General features: G+C 44.5%; 4 protein-coding genes across 6 annotated transcripts in view; all 4 read left to right on the forward strand.

Annotated features, from left to right (window-relative positions):
* Window positions 1–17,418, forward strand: part of LOC311022285 (collagen alpha-3(VI) chain-like) — a 152,913-nt gene that overhangs the window by 107,615 nt on the left and 27,880 nt on the right. The gene's annotated exons all lie outside the window — the stretch shown is intronic.
* Window positions 862–5,958, forward strand: LOC311022120 (collagen alpha-3(VI) chain-like; the record flags this gene model as incomplete). The annotated part of the gene is made up of 4 exons (XM_084023152.1): window positions 862–880; window positions 1,966–2,489; window positions 3,665–4,238; window positions 5,324–5,958. The coding sequence occupies 4 exons, from the start codon at window positions 862–864 to the stop codon at window positions 5,956–5,958; spliced, it is 1,752 nt and encodes a 583-aa protein (XP_083879278.1).
* Window positions 7,578–9,193, forward strand: LOC311022121 (collagen alpha-3(VI) chain-like; the record flags this gene model as incomplete). Its single annotated transcript, XM_084023153.1, has 3 exons — window positions 7,578–7,596; window positions 7,830–8,429; window positions 9,186–9,193. The coding sequence occupies 3 exons, from the start codon at window positions 7,578–7,580 to the stop codon at window positions 9,191–9,193; spliced, it is 627 nt and encodes a 208-aa protein (XP_083879279.1).
* Window positions 12,909–14,354, forward strand: LOC311022122 (collagen alpha-3(VI) chain-like; the record flags this gene model as incomplete). Its single annotated transcript, XM_084023154.1, has 3 exons — window positions 12,909–12,920; window positions 13,403–13,466; window positions 13,720–14,354. 3 exons carry the CDS (start codon window positions 12,909–12,911, stop codon window positions 14,352–14,354), a joined length of 711 nt encoding a protein of 236 aa, XP_083879280.1.

Below are 17,418 nucleotides of genomic sequence, written 5' to 3' on the forward strand. Positions count from 1 at the left end.
TTGATGTCACAACAGAATCACCAACTGTACTTGGTATGTTGACAAGCACACGCTCCTACTGGCCTAGAAGGCCACCTAGCGTATTTTACCTACGCTGAGGGAAATGAATCAAGTTTAGCCCCATGTGTGCATTTAAATACTGACTGGTTTGTGCTTTCCTATAGCTTAATATTCAAGAAGGAAGTGCTAGCTGCTTTTAATAAAAATAGTCCACCACTTATTAGTCTATTACAAAGGTGTACCTTTTGCAAAAGTTTCAATCTTTTATCTTCCTGTCTTTTCTCAGTTGACACTACAAATAAGGATATTGTATTCCTGTTGGATGGTTCTGATGGCACAAGGAATGGCTTCCCTGCCATGCGTGATTTTGTCGCGAAAGTCGTGGAGAAACTCAATGTGGGCGAAAACAAAGACCGTGTCTCTGTAGTCCAGTACAGCAAAGAGGCTGACGCCCATTTCTATTTGAAAACATATACCTCAAGAGAGGATATTTTGGAGTCGGTCAGAAGGCTGACACACAGAGGAGGCAGTCCTCTCAACACCGGGGCTGCCCTCCAATACGTCAGAGAAAACATCCTAACGAGCTCCTCTGGGAGTCGGCATCTGCAAGGTGTTCCACAGTTGGTGATCCTGCTGAATGGTGGAAAGTCTTTTGACAATGTTGGTACCCCTGCCACTGTTCTCAAACAACAGGGCGTCTTTGTGATTGGCATTGGGACAAGGAACTCTGACAGTGGAGAGCTGCAGAAAATATCATATGACCCTAATTCCGCTCTATTGGTGTCTGAGTTCACTGACCTTCCCACTGTCCAAAAACAGCTCTCCTCTCTAATGACCACAGCATTAGTGAGGGCCACGCCCATGACACCTACAGTAACTGGTAAGAAAGTGACAGATTTTAACCTTTCAAGATCATGTTAGGATGCAATTTGAACTGTTTTAATTTGTTTTTCACCAGATTCAGGTCAGCCAGTAGCACTTTGCCAAAGCTGTTATACCAGCATTAATAGAGTTAGTGTTTTAAAACGTGGTGTTAGCCTTCATCAAGAGAGTTCTGCGCAGAAACAAGTTTGACACATGTACCTAAATATATCTCAAATTCTGTTTCCTAGTGGAGAGGCAGCCAAAAGGAAGGGATGTTGTGTTCTTGTTGGATGGATCTGAAGGTACGAGAAGGGGATTCTCAGATATGCGAGACTTTGTCCAAAGAGTAGTAGAGAACCTCAGTGTGGATGACAAGAAAGACCGTGTCTCAGTGGTTCAGTACAGCAGTGATCCAACTGTCCAGTTCTATCTGAACACATACAAAACAAAAGGCGAGATTCTTGACACTGTCAGAGGTTTGAGGCCCATAGGTGGAAGACCTCTCAAAACTGGAGCAGCTCTCCAATACTTGAAGGACAATGTCTTCACAGCTTCTGCCGGAAGTAGACGCCTGGAAGGAGTTCCACAACTCCTAATATGGCTAAGTGGTGGACCATCCTCTGACAGTGTTGATGCACCAGCCTCCGCTCTCAAACAGCTGGGTGTCTTGACCTTTGGAATTGGAACCAGGAGCTCTGATAGCAGGGAACTGGAGAAGATATCCCATGATGCCAATTCGGTTCTCTCTGTGTCTGAATTCACTGACCTTCCCCGTATCCAACAGCAGCTTCAGTCATCATTGGAGGCTGTGGTTGTTGATGTCACAACAGAATCACCAACTGTACTTGGTATGTTGACAAGCACACGCTCCTACTGGCCTAGAAGGCCACCTAGCGTATTTTACCTACGCTGAGGGAAATGAATCAAGTTCAGCCCCATGTGTGCATTTAAATACTGACTGGTTTGTGCTTTCCTATAGCTTAATATTCAAGAAGGAAGTGCTAGCTGCTTTTAATAAAAATAGTCCACCACTTATTAGTCTATTACAAAGGTGTACCTTTTGCAAAAGTTTCAATCTTTTATCTTCCTGTCTTTTCTCAGTTGACACTACAAATAAGGATATTGTATTCCTGTTGGATGGTTCTGATGGCACAAGGAATGGCTTCCCTGCCATGCGTGATTTTGTCGCGAAAGTCGTGGAGAAACTCAATGTGGGCGAAAACAAAGACCGTGTCTCTGTAGTCCAGTACAGCAAAGAGGCTGACGCCCATTTCTATTTGAAAACATATACCTCAAGAGAGGATATTTTGGAGTCGGTCAGAAGGCTGACACACAGAGGAGGCAGTCCTCTCAACACCGGGGCTGCCCTCCAATACGTCAGAGAAAACATCCTAACGAGCTCCTCTGGGAGTCGGCATCTGCAAGGTGTTCCACAGTTGGTGATCCTGCTGAATGGTGGAAAGTCTTTTGACAATGTTGGTACCCCTGCCACTGTTCTCAAACAACAGGGCGTCTTTGTGATTGGCATTGGGACAAGGAACTCTGACAGTGGAGAGCTGCAGAAAATATCATATGACCCTAATTCCGCTCTATTGGTGTCTGAGTTCACTGACCTTCCCACTGTCCAAAAACAGCTCTCCTCTCTAATGACCACAGCATTAGTGAGGGCCACGCCCATGACACCTACAGTAACTGGTAAGAAAGTGACAGATTTTAACCTTTCAAGATCATGTTAGGATGCAATTTGAACTGTTTTAATTTGTTTTTCACCAGATTCAGGTCAGCCAGTAGCACTTTGCCAAAGCTGTTATACCAGCATTAATAGAGTTAGTGTTTTAAAACGTGGTGTTAGCCTTCATCAAGAGAGTTCTGCGCAGAAACAAGTTTGACACATGTACCTAAATATATCTCAAATTCTGTTTCCTAGTGGAGAGGCAGCCAAAAGGAAGGGATGTTGTGTTCTTGTTGGATGGATCTGAAGGTACGAGAAGGGGATTCTCAGATATGCGAGACTTTGTCCAAAGAGTAGTAGAGAAACTCAGTGTGGATGACAAGAAAGACCGTGTCTCAGTGGTTCAGTACAGCAGTGATCCAACTGTCCAGTTCTATCTGAACACATACAAAACAAAAGGCGAGATTCTTGACACTGTCAGAGGTTTGAGGCCCATAGGTGGAAGACCTCTCAAAACTGGAGCAGCTCTCCAATACTTGAAGGACAATGTCTTCACAGCTTCTGCCGGAAGTAGACGCCTGGAAGGAGTTCCACAACTCCTAATATGGCTAAGTGGTGGACCATCCTCTGACAGTGTTGATGCACCAGCCTCCGCTCTCAAACAGCTGGGTGTCTTGACCTTTGGAATTGGAACCAGGAGCTCTGATAGCAGGGAACTGGAGAAGATATCCCATGATGCCAATTCGGTTCTCTCTGTGTCTGAATTCACTGACCTTCCCCGTATCCAACAGCAACTTCAGTCATCATTGGAGGCTGTGGTTGTTGATGTCACAACAGAATCACCAACTGTACTTGGTATGTTGACAAGCACACGCTCCTACTGGCCTAGAAGGCCACCTAGCGTATTTTACCTACGCTGAGGGAAATGAATCAAGTTTAGCCCCATGTGTGCATTTAAATACTGACTGGTTTGTGCTTTCCTATAGCTTAATATTCAAGAAGGAAGTGCTAGCTGCTTTTAATAAAAATAGTCCACCACTTATTAGTCTATTACAAAGGTGTACCTTTTGCAAAAGTTTCAATCTTTTATCTTCCTGTCTTTTCTCAGTTGACACTACAAATAAGGATATTGTATTCCTGTTGGATGGTTCTGATGGCACAAGGAATGGCTTCCCTGCCATGCGTGATTTTGTCGCGAAAGTCGTGGAGAAACTCAATGTGGGCGAAAACAAAGACCGTGTCTCTGTAGTCCAGTACAGCAAAGAGGCTGACGCCCATTTCTATTTGAAAACATATACCTCAAGAGAGGATATTTTGGAGTCGGTCAGAAGGCTGACACACAGAGGAGGCAGTCCTCTCAACACCGGGGCTGCCCTCCAATACGTCAGAGAAAACATCCTAACGAGCTCCTCTGGGAGTCGGCATCTGCAAGGTGTTCCACAGTTGGTGATCCTGCTGAATGGTGGAAAGTCTTTTGACAATGTTGGTACCCCTGCCACTGTTCTCAAACAACAGGGCGTCTTTGTGATTGGCATTGGGACAAGGAACTCTGACAGTGGAGAGCTGCAGAAAATATCATATGACCCTAATTCCGCTCTATTGGTGTCTGAGTTCACTGACCTTCCCACTGTCCAAAAACAGCTCTCCTCTCTAATGACCACAGCATTAGTGAGGGCCACGCCCATGACACCTACAGTAACTGGTAAGAAAGTGACAGATTTTAACCTTTCAAGATCATGTTAGGATGCAATTTGAACTGTTTTAATTTGTTTTTCACCAGATTCAGGTCAGCCAGTAGCACTTTGCCAAAGCTGTTATACCAGCATTAATAGAGTTAGTGTTTTAAAACGTGGTGTTAGCCTTCATCAAGAGAGTTCTGCGCAGAAACAAGTTTGACACATGTACCTAAATATATCTCAAATTCTGTTTCCTAGTGGAGAGGCAGCCAAAAGGAAGGGATGTTGTGTTCTTGTTGGATGGATCTGAAGGTACGAGAAGGGGATTCTCAGATATGCGAGACTTTGTCCAAAGAGTAGTAGAGAACCTCAGTGTGGATGACAAGAAAGACCGTGTCTCAGTGGTTCAGTACAGCAGTGATCCAACTGTCCAGTTCTATCTGAACACATACAAAACAAAAGGCGAGATTCTTGACACTGTCAGAGGTTTGAGGCCCATAGGTGGAAGACCTCTCAAAACTGGAGCAGCTCTCCAATACTTGAAGGACAATGTCTTCACAGCTTCTGCCGGAAGTAGACGCCTGGAAGGAGTTCCACAACTCCTAATATGGCTAAGTGGTGGACCATCCTCTGACAGTGTTGATGCACCAGCCTCCGCTCTCAAACAGCTGGGTGTCTTGACCTTTGGAATTGGAACCAGGAGCTCTGATAGCAGGGAACTGGAGAAGATATCCCATGATGCCAATTCGGTTCTCTCTGTGTCTGAATTCACTGACCTTCCCCGTATCCAACAGCAACTTCAGTCATCATTGGAGGCTGTGGTTGTTGATGTCACAACAGAATCACCAACTGTACTTGGTATGTTGACAAGCACACGCTCCTACTGGCCTAGAAGGCCACCTAGCGTATTTTACCTACGCTGAGGGAAATGAATCAAGTTTAGCCCCATGTGTGCATTTAAATACTGACTGGTTTGTGCTTTCCTATAGCTTAATATTCAAGAAGGAAGTGCTAGCTGCTTTTAATAAAAATAGTCCACCACTTATTAGTCTATTACAAAGGTGTACCTTTTGCAAAAGTTTCAATCTTTTATCTTCCTGTCTTTTCTCAGTTGACACTACAAATAAGGATATTGTATTCCTGTTGGATGGTTCTGATGGCACAAGGAATGGCTTCCCTGCCATGCGTGATTTTGTCGCGAAAGTCGTGGAGAAACTCAATGTGGGCGAAAACAAAGACCGTGTCTCTGTAGTCCAGTACAGCAAAGAGGCTGACGCCCATTTCTATTTGAAAACATATACCTCAAGAGAGGATATTTTGGAGTCGGTCAGAAGGCTGACACACAGAGGAGGCAGTCCTCTCAACACCGGGGCTGCCCTCCAATACGTCAGAGAAAACATCCTAACGAGCTCCTCTGGGAGTCGGCATCTGCAAGGTGTTCCACAGTTGGTGATCCTGCTAAATGGTGGAAAGTCTTTTGACAATGTTGGTACCCCTGCAACTGTTCTCAAACAACAGGGCGTCTTTGTGATTGGCATTGGGACAAGGAACTCTGACAGTGGAGAGCTGCAGAAAATATCATATGACCCTAATTCCGCTCTATTGGTGTCTGAGTTCACTGACCTTCCCACTGTCCAAAAACAGCTCTCCTCTCTAATGACCACAGCATTAGTGAGGGCCACGCCCATGACACCTACAGTAACTGGTAAGAAAGTGACAGATTTTAACCTTTCAAGATCATGTTAGGATGCAATTTGAACTGTTTTAATTTGTTTTTCACCAGATTCAGGTCAGCCAGTAGCACTTTGCCAAAGCTGTTATACCAGCATTAATAGAGTTAGTGTTTTAAAACGTGGTGTTAGCCTTCATCAAGAGAGTTCTGCGCAGAAACAAGTTTGACACATGTACCTAAATATGTCTCAAATTCTGTTTCCTAGTGGACAGGCAGCCAAAAGGAAGGGATGTTGTGTTCTTGTTGGATGGATCTGAAGGTACGAGAAGGGGATTCTCAGATATGCGAGACTTTGTCCAAAGAGTAGTAGAGAACCTCAGTGTGGATGACAAGAAAGACCGTGTCTCAGTGGTTCAGTACAGCAGTGATCCAACTGTCCAGTTCTATCTGAACACATACAAAACAAAAGGCGAGATTCTTGACACTGTCAGAGGTTTGAGGCCCATAGGTGGAAGACCTCTCAAAACTGGAGCAGCTCTCCAATACTTGAAGGACAATGTCTTCACAGCTTCTGCCGGAAGTAGACGCCTGGAAGGAGTTCCACAACTCCTAATATGGCTAAGTGGTGGACCATCCTCTGACAGTGTTGATGCACCAGCCTCCGCTCTCAAACAGCTGGGTGTCTTGACCTTTGGAATTGGAACCAGGAGCTCTGATAGCAGGGAACTGGAGAAGATATCCCATGATGCCAATTCGGTTCTCTCTGTGTCTGAATTCACTGACCTTCCCCGTATCCAACAGCAACTTCAGTCATCATTGGAGGCTGTGGTTGTTGATGTCACAACAGAATCACCAACTGTACTTGGTATGTTGACAAGCACACACTCCTACTGGCCTAGAAGGCCACCTAGCGTATTTTACCTACGCTGAGGGAAATGAATCAAGTTTAGCCCCATGTGTGCATTTAAATACTGACTGGTTTGTGCTTTCCTATAGCTTAATATTCAAGAAGGAAGTGCTAGCTGCTTTTAATAAAAATAGTCCACCACTTATTAGTCTATTACAAAGGTGTACCTTTTGCAAAAGTTTCAATCTTTTATCTTCCTGTCTTTTCTCAGTTGACACTACAAATAAGGATATTGTATTCCTGTTGGATGGTTCTGATGGCACAAGGAATGGCTTCCCTGCCATGCGTGATTTTGTCGCGAAAGTCGTGGAGAAACTCAATGTGGGCGAAAACAAAGACCGTGTCTCTGTAGTCCAGTACAGCAAAGAGGCTGACGCCCATTTCTATTTGAAAACATATACCTCAAGAGAGGATATTTTGGAGTCGGTCAGAAGGCTGACACACAGAGGAGGCAGTCCTCTCAACACCGGGGCTGCCCTCCAATACGTCAGAGAAAACATCCTAACGAGCTCCTCTGGGAGTCGGCATCTGCAAGGTGTTCCACAGTTGGTGATCCTGCTAAATGGTGGAAAGTCTTTTGACAATGTTGGTACCCCTGCAACTGTTCTCAAACAACAGGGCGTCTTTGTGATTGGCATTGGGACAAGGAACTCTGACAGTGGAGAGCTGCAACAAATATCAAATGACCCGAATTCCGCTCTATTTGTGTCTGAGTTCACTGACCTTCCCACTGTCCAAAAACAGCTCTCCTCTCTAATGACCACAGCATTAGTGAGGGCCACGCCCATGACACCTACAGTAACTGGTAAGAAAGTGACAGATTATTACCTTTTCAAGATAATGTTAGGATGCAATTTGAACTGTTTTAATTTGTTTTTCACCAGATTCAGGTCAGCCAGTAGCACTTTGCCAAAGCTGTTATACCAGCATTAATAGAGTTAGTGTTTTAGAACGTGGTGTTAGCCTTCATCAAGAGAGTTCTGCGCAGAAACAAGTTTGACACATGTACCTAAATATATCTCAAATTCTGTTTCCTAGTGGAGAGGCAGCCAAAAGGAAGGGATGTTGTGTTCTTGTTGGATGGATCTGAAGGTACGAGAAGGGGATTCTCAGATATGCGAGACTTTGTCCAAAGAGTAGTAGAGAACCTCAGTGTGGATGACAAGAAAGACCGTGTCTCAGTGGTTCAGTACAGCAGTGATCCAACTGTCCAGTTCTATCTGAACACATACAAAACAAAAGGCGAGATTCTTGACACTGTCAGAGGTTTGAGGCCCATAGGTGGAAGACCTCTCAAAACTGGAGCAGCTCTCCAATACTTGAAGGACAATGTCTTCACAGCTTCTGCCGGAAGTAGACGCCTGGAAGGAGTTCCACAACTCCTAATATGGCTAAGTGGTGGACCATCCTCTGACAGTGTTGATGCACCAGCCTCCGCTCTCAAACAGCTGGGTGTCTTGACCTTTGGAATTGGAACCAGGAGCTCTGATAGCAGGGAACTGGAGAAGATATCCCATGATGCCAATTCGGTTCTCTCTGTGTCTGAATTCACTGACCTTCCCCGTATCCAACAGCAACTTCAGTCATCATTGGAGGCTGTGGTTGTTGATGTCACAACAGAATCACCAACTGTACTTGGTATGTTGACAAGCACACACACCTACTGGCCTAGAAGGCCACCTAGCGTATTTTACCTACGCTGAGGGAAATGAATCAAGTTTAGCCCCATGTGTGCATTTAAATACTGATTGGTTTGTGCTTTCCTATAGTTTAATATTCAAGAAGGAAGTGCTAGCTGCTTTTAATAAAAATAGTCCACCACTTATTAGTCTATTACAAAGGTGTACCTTTTGCAAAAGTTTCAATCTTTTATCTTCCTGTCTTTTCTCAGTTGACACTACAAATAAGGATATTGTATTCCTGTTGGATGGTTCTGATGGCACAAGGAATGGCTTCCCTGCCATGCGTGATTTTGTCGCGAAAGTCGTGGAGAAACTCAATGTGGGCGAAAACAAAGACCGTGTCTCTGTAGTCCAGTACAGCAAAGAGGCTGATGCCCATTTCTATTTGAAAACATATACCTCAAGAGAGGATATTTTGGAGTCGGTCAGAAGGCTGACACACAGAGGAGGCAGTCCTCTCAACACCGGCGCTGCCCTCCAATACGTCAGAGAAAACATCCTAACGAGCTCCTCTGGGAGTCGGCATCTGCAAGGTGTTCCACAGTTGGTGATCCTGCTAAATGGTGGAAAGTCTTTTGACAATGTTGGTACCCCTGCCACTGTTCTCAAACAACAGGGCGTCTTTGTGATTGGCATTGGGACAAGGAACTCTGACAGTGGAGAGCTGCAACAAATATCAAATGACCCGAATTCCGCTCTATTTGTGTCTGAGTTCACTGACCTTCCCACTGTCCAAAAACAGCTCTCCTCTCTAATGACCACAGCATTAGTGAGGGCCACGCCCATGACACCTACAGTAACTGGTAAGAAAGTGACAGATTTTAACCTTTCAAGATCATGTTAGGATGCAATTTGAACTGTTTTAATTTGTTTTTCACCAGATTCAGGTCAGCCAGTAGCACTTTGCCAAAGCTGTTATACCAGCATTAATAGAGTTAGTGTTTTAAAACGTGGTGTTAGCCTTCATCAAGAGAGTTCTGCGCAGAAACAAGTTTGACACATGTACCTAAATATGTCTCAAATTCTGTTTCCTAGTGGAGAGGCAGCCAAAAGGAAGGGATGTTGTGTTCTTGTTGGATGGATCTGAAGGTACGAGAAGGGGATTCTCAGATATGCGAGACTTTGTCCAAAGAGTAGTAGAGAACCTCAGTGTGGATGACAAGAAAGACCGTGTCTCAGTGGTTCAGTACAGCAGTGATCCAACTGTCCAGTTCTATCTGAACACATACAAAACAAAAGGCGAGATTCTTGACACTGTCAGAGGTTTGAGGCCCATAGGTGGAAGACCTCTCAAAACTGGAGCAGCTCTCCAATACTTGAAGGACAATGTCTTCACAGCTTCTGCCGGAAGTAGACGCCTGGAAGGAGTTCCACAACTCCTAATATGGCTAAGTGGTGGACCATCCTCTGACAGTGTTGATGCACCAGCCTCCGCTCTCAAACAGCTGGGTGTCTTGACCTTTGGAATTGGAACCAGGAGCTCTGATAGCAGGGAACTGGAGAAGATATCCCATGATGCCAATTCGGTTCTCTCTGTGTCTGAATTCACTGACCTTCCCCGTATCCAACAGCAACTTCAGTCATCATTGGAGGCTGTGGTTGTTGATGTCACAACAGAATCACCAACTGTACTTGGTATGTTGACAAGCACACACTCCTACTGGCCTAGAAGGCCACCTAGCGTATTTTACCTACGCTGAGGGAAATGAATCAAGTTTAGCCCCATGTGTGCATTTAAATACTGACTGGTTTGTGCTTTCCTATAGCTTAATATTCAAGAAGGAAGTGCTAGCTGCTTTTAATAAAAATAGTCCACCACTTATTAGTCTATTACAAAGGTGTACCTTTTGCAAAAGTTTAAATCTTTTATCTTCCTGTCTTTTCTCAGTTGACACTACAAATAAGGATATTGTATTCCTGTTGGATGGTTCTGATGGCACAAGGAATGGCTTCCCTGCCATGCGTGATTTTGTCGCGAAAGTCGTGGAGAAACTCAATGTGGGCGAAAACAAAGACCGTGTCTCTGTAGTCCAGTACAGCAAAGAGGCTGACGCCCATTTCTATTTGAAAACATATACCTCAAGAGAGGATATTTTGGAGTCGGTCAGAAGGCTGACACACAGAGGAGGCAGTCCTCTCAACACCGGGGCTGCCCTCCAATACGTCAGAGAAAACATCCTAACGAGCTCCTCTGGGAGTCGGCATCTGCAAGGTGTTCCACAGTTGGTGATCCTGCTGAATGGTGGAAAGTCTTTTGACAATGTTGGTACCCCTGCCACTGTTCTCAAACAACAGGGCGTCTTTGTGATTGGCATTGGGACAAGGAACTCTGACAGTGGAGAGCTGCAGAAAATATCATATGACCCTAATTCCGCTCTATTGGTGTCTGAGTTCACTGACCTTCCCACTGTCCAAAAACAGCTCTCCTCTCTAATGACCACAGCATTAGTGAGGGCCACGCCCATGACACCTACAGTAACTGGTAAGAAAGTGACAGATTTTCACCTTTTAAGATCATATTAGGATGCGAATTGAGCTGTATTAATGTGGATTTCATTATGTTCAGGTCAGCCAGTGCCACTTTGCCAAAGCTGTTATACCAGCCTTAATAGAGTTTTTGTTGTAAAACTTGTTAGCCTTCATCATGAGAGTTCTGCACAGAAACAAGTTTGACACATGTACCTAAATATGTCTCAAATTCTATGTTTCCTAGTGGAGAGGCAGCCAAAAAGAAGGGATGTTGTGTTCTTGTTGGATGGATCTGAAGGTACAAGAAGGAGATTCTCAGAAATGCAAAACTTTGTCCAAAAAGTAGTAGAGAACCTCAGTGTGGATGACAAGAAAGACCGTGTCTCAGTGGTTCAGTACAGCAGTGATCCAACTGTCCAGTTCTATCTGAACACATACAAAACAAAAGGCGAGATCCTTGACACTGTCAGAGGTTTGAGGCCCATAGGTGGAAGACCTCTCAAAACTGGAGCAGCTCTCCAATACTTGAAGGACAATGTCTTCACAGCTTCTGCCGGAAGTAGACGCCTGGAAGGAGTTCCACAACTCCTAATATGGCTAAGTGGTGGACCATCCTCTGACAGTGTTGATGCACCAGCCTCCGCTCTCAAACAGCTGGGTGTCTTGACCTTTGGAATTGGAACCAGGAGCTCTGATAGCAGAGAACTGGAGAAGATATCCCATGATGCCAATTCGGTTCTCTCTGTGTCTGAATTCACTGACCTTCCCCGTATCCAACAGCAACTTCAGTCATCATTGGAGGCTGTGGTTGTTGATGTCACAACAGAATCACCAACTGTACTTGGTATGTTGACAAGCACACGCTCCTACTGGCCTAGAAGGCCACCTAGCGTATTTTACCTACGCTGAGGGAAATGAATCAAGTTTAGCCCCATGTGTGCATTTAAATACTGATTGGTTTGTGCTTTCCTATAGCTTAATATTCAAGAAGGAAGTGCTAGCTGCTTTTAATAAAAATAGTCCACCACTTATTAGTCTATTACAAAGGTGTACCTTTTGCAAAAGTTTCAATCTTTTATCTTCCTGTCTTTTCTCAGTTGACACTACAAATAAGGATATTGTATTCCTGTTGGATGGTTCTGATGGCACAAGGAATGGCTTCCCTGCCATGCGTGATTTTGTCGCGAAAGTCGTGGAGAAACTCAATGTGGGCGAAAACAAAGACCGTGTCTCTGTAGTCCAGTACAGCAAAGAGGCTGATGCCCATTTCTATTTGAAAACATATACCTCAAGAGAGGATATTTTGGAGTCGGTCAGAAGGCTGACACACAGAGGAGGCAGTCCTCTCAACACCGGCGCTGCCCTCCAATACGTCAGAGAAAACATCCTAACGAGCTCCTCTTGGAGTCGGCATCTGCAAGGTGTTCCACAGTTGGTGATCCTGCTAAATGGTGGAAAGTCTTTTGACAATGTTGGTACCCCTGCCACTGTTCTCAAACAACAGGGCGTCTTTGTGATTGGCATTGGGACAAGGAACTCTGACAGTGGAGAGCTGCAACAAATATCAAATGACCCGAATTCCGCTCTATTTGTGTCTGAGTTCACTGACCTTCCCACTGTCCAAAAACAGCTCTCCTCTCTAATGACCACAGCATTAGTGAGGGCCACGCCCATGACACCTACAGTAACTGGTAAGAAAGTGACAGATTATTACCTTTTCAAGATCATGTTAGGATGCAATTTGAACTGTTTTAATTTGTTTTTCACCAGATTCAGGTCAGCCAGTAGCACTTTGCCAAAGCTGTTATACCAGCATTAATAGAGTTAGTGTTTTAAAACGTGGTGTTAGCCTTCATCAAGAGAGTTCTGCGCAGAAACAAGTTTGACACATGTACCTAAATATATCTCAAATTCTGTTTCCTAGTGGAGAGGCAGCCAAAAGGAAGGGATGTTGTGTTCTTGTTGGATGGATCTGAAGGTACGAGAAGGGGATTCTCAGATATGCGAGACTTTGTCCAAAGAGTAGTAGAGAACCTCAGTGTGGATGACAAGAAAGACCGTGTCTCAGTGGTTCAGTACAGCAGTGATCCAACTGTCCAGTTCTATCTGAACACATACAAAACAAAAGGCGAGATTCTTGACACTGTCAGAGGTTTGAGGCCCATAGGTGGAAGACCTCTCAAAACTGGAGCAGCTCTCCAATACTTGAAGGACAATGTCTTCACAGCTTCTGCCGGAAGTAGACGCCTGGAAGGAGTTCCACAACTCCTAATATGGCTAAGTGGTGGACCATCCTCTGACAGTGTTGATGCACCAGCCTCCGCTCTCAAACAGCTGGGTGTCTTGACCTTTGGAATTGGAACCAGGAGCTCTGATAGCAGGGAACTGGAGAAGATATCCCATGATGCCAATTCGGTTCTCTCTGTGTCTGAATTCACTGACCTTCCCCGTATCCAACAGCAACTTCAGTCATCATTGGAGGCTGTGGTTGTTGATGTCACAACAGAATCACCAACTGTACTTGGTATGTTGACAAGCACACACACCTACTGGCCTAGAAGGCCACCTAGCGTATTTTACCTACGCTGAGGGAAATGAATCAAGTTTAGCCCCATGTGTGCATGTAAATACTGATTGGTTTGTGCTTTCCTATAGTTTAATATTCAAGAAGGAAGTGCTAGCTGCTTTTAATAAAAATAGTCCACCACTTATTAGTCTATTACAAAGGTGTACCTTTTGCAAAAGTTTCAATCTTTTATCTTCCTGTCTTTTCTCAGTTGACACTACAAATAAGGATATTGTATTCCTGTTGGATGGTTCTGATGGCACAAGGAATGGCTTCCCTGCCATGCGTGATTTTGTCGCGAAAGTCGTGGAGAAACTCAATGTGGGCGAAAACAAAGACCGTGTCTCTGTAGTCCAGTACAGCAAAGAGGCTGACGCCCATTTCTATTTGAAAACATATACCTCAAGAGAGGATATTTTGGAGTCGGTCAGAAGGCTGACACACAGAGGAGGCAGTCCTCTCAACACCGGGGCTGCCCTCCAATACGTCAGAGAAAACATCCTAACGAGCTCCTCTGGGAGTCGGCATCTGCAAGGTGTTCCACAGTTGGTGATCCTGCTGAATGGTGGAAAGTCTTTTGACAATGTTGGTACCCCTGCCACTGTTCTCAAACAACAGGGCGTCTTTGTGATTGGCATTGGGACAAGGAACTCTGACAGTGGAGAGCTGCAGAAAATATCATATGACCCTAATTCCGCTCTATTGGTGTCTGAGTTCACTGACCTTCCCACTGTCCAAAAACAGCTCTCCTCTCTAATGACCACAGCATTAGTGAGGGCCACGCCCATGACACCTACAGTAACTGGTAAGAAAGTGACAGATTTTCACCTTTTAAGATCATGTTAGGATGCAAATTGAGCTGTATTAATGTGGATTTCATTATGTTCAGGTCAGCCAGTGCCACTTTGCCAAAGCTGTTATACCAGCCTTAATAGAGTTAGTGTTTTAAAACGTGGTGTTAGCCTTCATCAAGAGAGTTCTGCGCAGAAACAAGTTTGACACATGTACCTAAATATATCTCAAATTCTGTTTCCTAGTGGAGAGGCAGCCAAAAGGAAGGGATGTTGTGTTCTTGTTGGATGGATCTGAAGGTACAAGAAGGAGATTCTCAGAAATGCAAAACTTTGTCCAAAAAGTAGTAGAGAACCTCAGTGTGGATGACAAGAAAGACCGTGTCTCAGTGGTTCAGTACAGCAGTGATCCAACTGTCCAGTTCTATCTGAACACATACAAAACAAAAGGCGAGATCCTTGACACTGTCAGAGGTTTGAGGCCCATAGGTGGAAGACCTCTCAAAACTGGAGCAGCTCTCCAATACTTGAAGGACAATGTCTTCACAGCTTCTGCCGGAAGTAGACGACTGGAAGGTGTTCCACAGGTCCTGATATTGCTAAGTGGTGGAACGTCTTCTGACAGTGTTGATGAACCAGCCTCCGCTCTCAAACAGCTGGGTGTCTTGACCTTTGGAATTGGAACCAGGAGCTCTGATAGCAAAGAACTGGAGAAGCTATCCCATGATGCAAATTCTGCTCTGTATGTTTCTGAAATCACTGACCTTTCTCAGATACAACAGCAACTTCAATCCTCCATGGAGGCCATGGTTATTGATGTCACACCAGAATCACCAACTTTACTTGGTATGTTGACACTCACAGGATCTTTTTGGCCTGGAAGGCTACTTTAATTGCTTCACCTCCGCAAAGTGAAATAAATGAAGTGCAATGTGTGTTTAGTTCCATCTGTGCATTTAAGTATAGGTGGTGGTGTGCTTTCCTGTTGCTGAAAATCGAAGTAGGAAGGGAAAGGGGCTTTCTTAGCAATAGTCCAACAATTTGAGTGTTCCACAAGTGTACTTTTTTCAAAAGTTTCATTACTTTATATCCTTTCTTTTCTCAGTTGATACTGCAAAGAAGGACATTGTATTCTTGTTGGATGGTTCTAATAGTACAAGTTTCGGCTTCCCTGCCATGCGTGATTTTGTTGAGAAAGTTGTGGAGAAACTCAATGTGGGTGAAAACAAAGACCGTGTCTCTGTAGTCCAGTACAGCAAAGATGCAGAGGTCCATTTCCATCTGAATACATACAGCACAAGACAGGATATTTTGGAGTCGGTCAGAAGGCTGACACACAGAGGAGGCAGTCCTCTCAACACCGGGGCTGCCCTCCAATACGTCAGAGAAAACATCCTAACGAGCTCCTCTGGGAGTCGGCATCTGCAAGGTGTTCCACAGTTGGTGATCCTGCTAAATGATGGAAAGTCTTTTGACAATGTTGGTACCCCTGCCACTGTTCTTAAACAACAGGGCGTCTTTGTGATTGGCATTGGGACAAGGAACTCTGACAGTGGAGAGCTGCAACAAATATCATATGACCCTTATTATTCTCTATCAGTGTCTGAGTTCACTGACCTATCCAGTGTTGAAAAACAGCTAATATCTCTTATGAGCACAGCATTAGTCAGGGCCACGCCCATGACACCTATAGCAACTGGTAAGAAAGGGACTGAACTTTACATTCAAAGATCATGAAAGAATGCAAATATAACTGTATTGATCTGTATTTCATTATGTTCAGGTCAGCCAGTTTCAACTTGACAAAGCCGTTATGCCAGAAATAATAGAGTTAGTGTTGCAAACCTTGTGGACAGCCTTCATCGTACGAGTTCTGCAAAAAACATGTATGACTCATGAACCTAAATATATCTCAAATTCTATGTTTCCTAGTGGAGAGGCAGCCAAAAGGAAGCGATGTTGTGTTCTTGTTGGATGGATCAGATGCTGCTAGTAGTGGATTCTCAGATATGCAAGACTTTGTCCAAAGAGTAGTTGAGAACCTCAGTGTGGATGACAAGAAAGACCATGTCTCAGTGGTTCAGTACAGCAGAGTTCCAGCTGTCCAGTTCTATCTGAACACTAATGCAACAAAAAGTGAGATCCTTGACACTGTCAGAGGATTGACAAACATAGGCGGAGGACCTCTCAACACTGGAGCAGCTCTCCAGTACTTGAAGGATAATGTCTTCACAGTTTCTGCCGGAAGCAGGCGCATGGAAGGAGTAACACAGGTCCTGATATTGCTAAGCAGTGGAAGGTCTTCGGACAGTGTTGATGAACCCTCTTCTGCTCTCAAACAGCTGGGTGTTTTGACCTTTGGAATTGATCCAAGTAGATCTGATAGCAGAGAATTGGAGAAGATATCCCACGATGCAAATTTTTCTCTATCTGTGTCTGAATTGACTGAACTTGTGCGTATCCAACAGCAACTTCAGGCCTCAATGGAAGCTGTGGTTATTGATATCACACCAGAATCACCAACTCTACTTGGTATGTTGACAAATGCAGTATCTTTCTGACCTTAAAGGCTAACTGACTTGTTCCACCGAAACTGATGGAAATAAATCAAGTGCAAATACATGTGTAGCTCAGTGTGTGCATTTAAATACAGGTGGTGGTGTGCTTTCCTACTGCTGAAAATTGAAGTAGGAAGTGCAAGGAGCTTTCATAAAAGTAGTGCTGAACTTTGAGATCTTTACACGCGTACTTTTTTCAAAGGTTTTAATCTGTTATATTACTGTCTTTCTTCAGTTGACACTTCAAAGAAGGATATCATATTCCTGTTGGATGGTTCTGATACCACAACGGATGGCTTCCCTGCCATCCGTAATTTTGTTGAGAAAGTTTTTGAGAAACTTAATGTGGGTGAAAACAAAGACCGTGTCTCGGTAGTCCAGTACAGCACAGATGTAGAGGTCCATTTCTATCTGAATACATATACCACAAGAGAGGATATTGTGAAGTCGGTCAAAGGGTTGGCACACAGAGGAGGCAGTCCCCTGAACACCGGAGCTGCCCTGCAATTCATTAGGGAAAATCTCGTTACAAACACCTCTGGGAGTCGGCATCTGCAAGGT

Source organism: Eutrigla gurnardus (assembly GCF_963514095.1).
Source record: "Eutrigla gurnardus genome assembly, chromosome: 12".
NCBI classification, from domain to species: domain Eukaryota; kingdom Metazoa; phylum Chordata; class Actinopteri; order Perciformes; family Triglidae; genus Eutrigla; species Eutrigla gurnardus.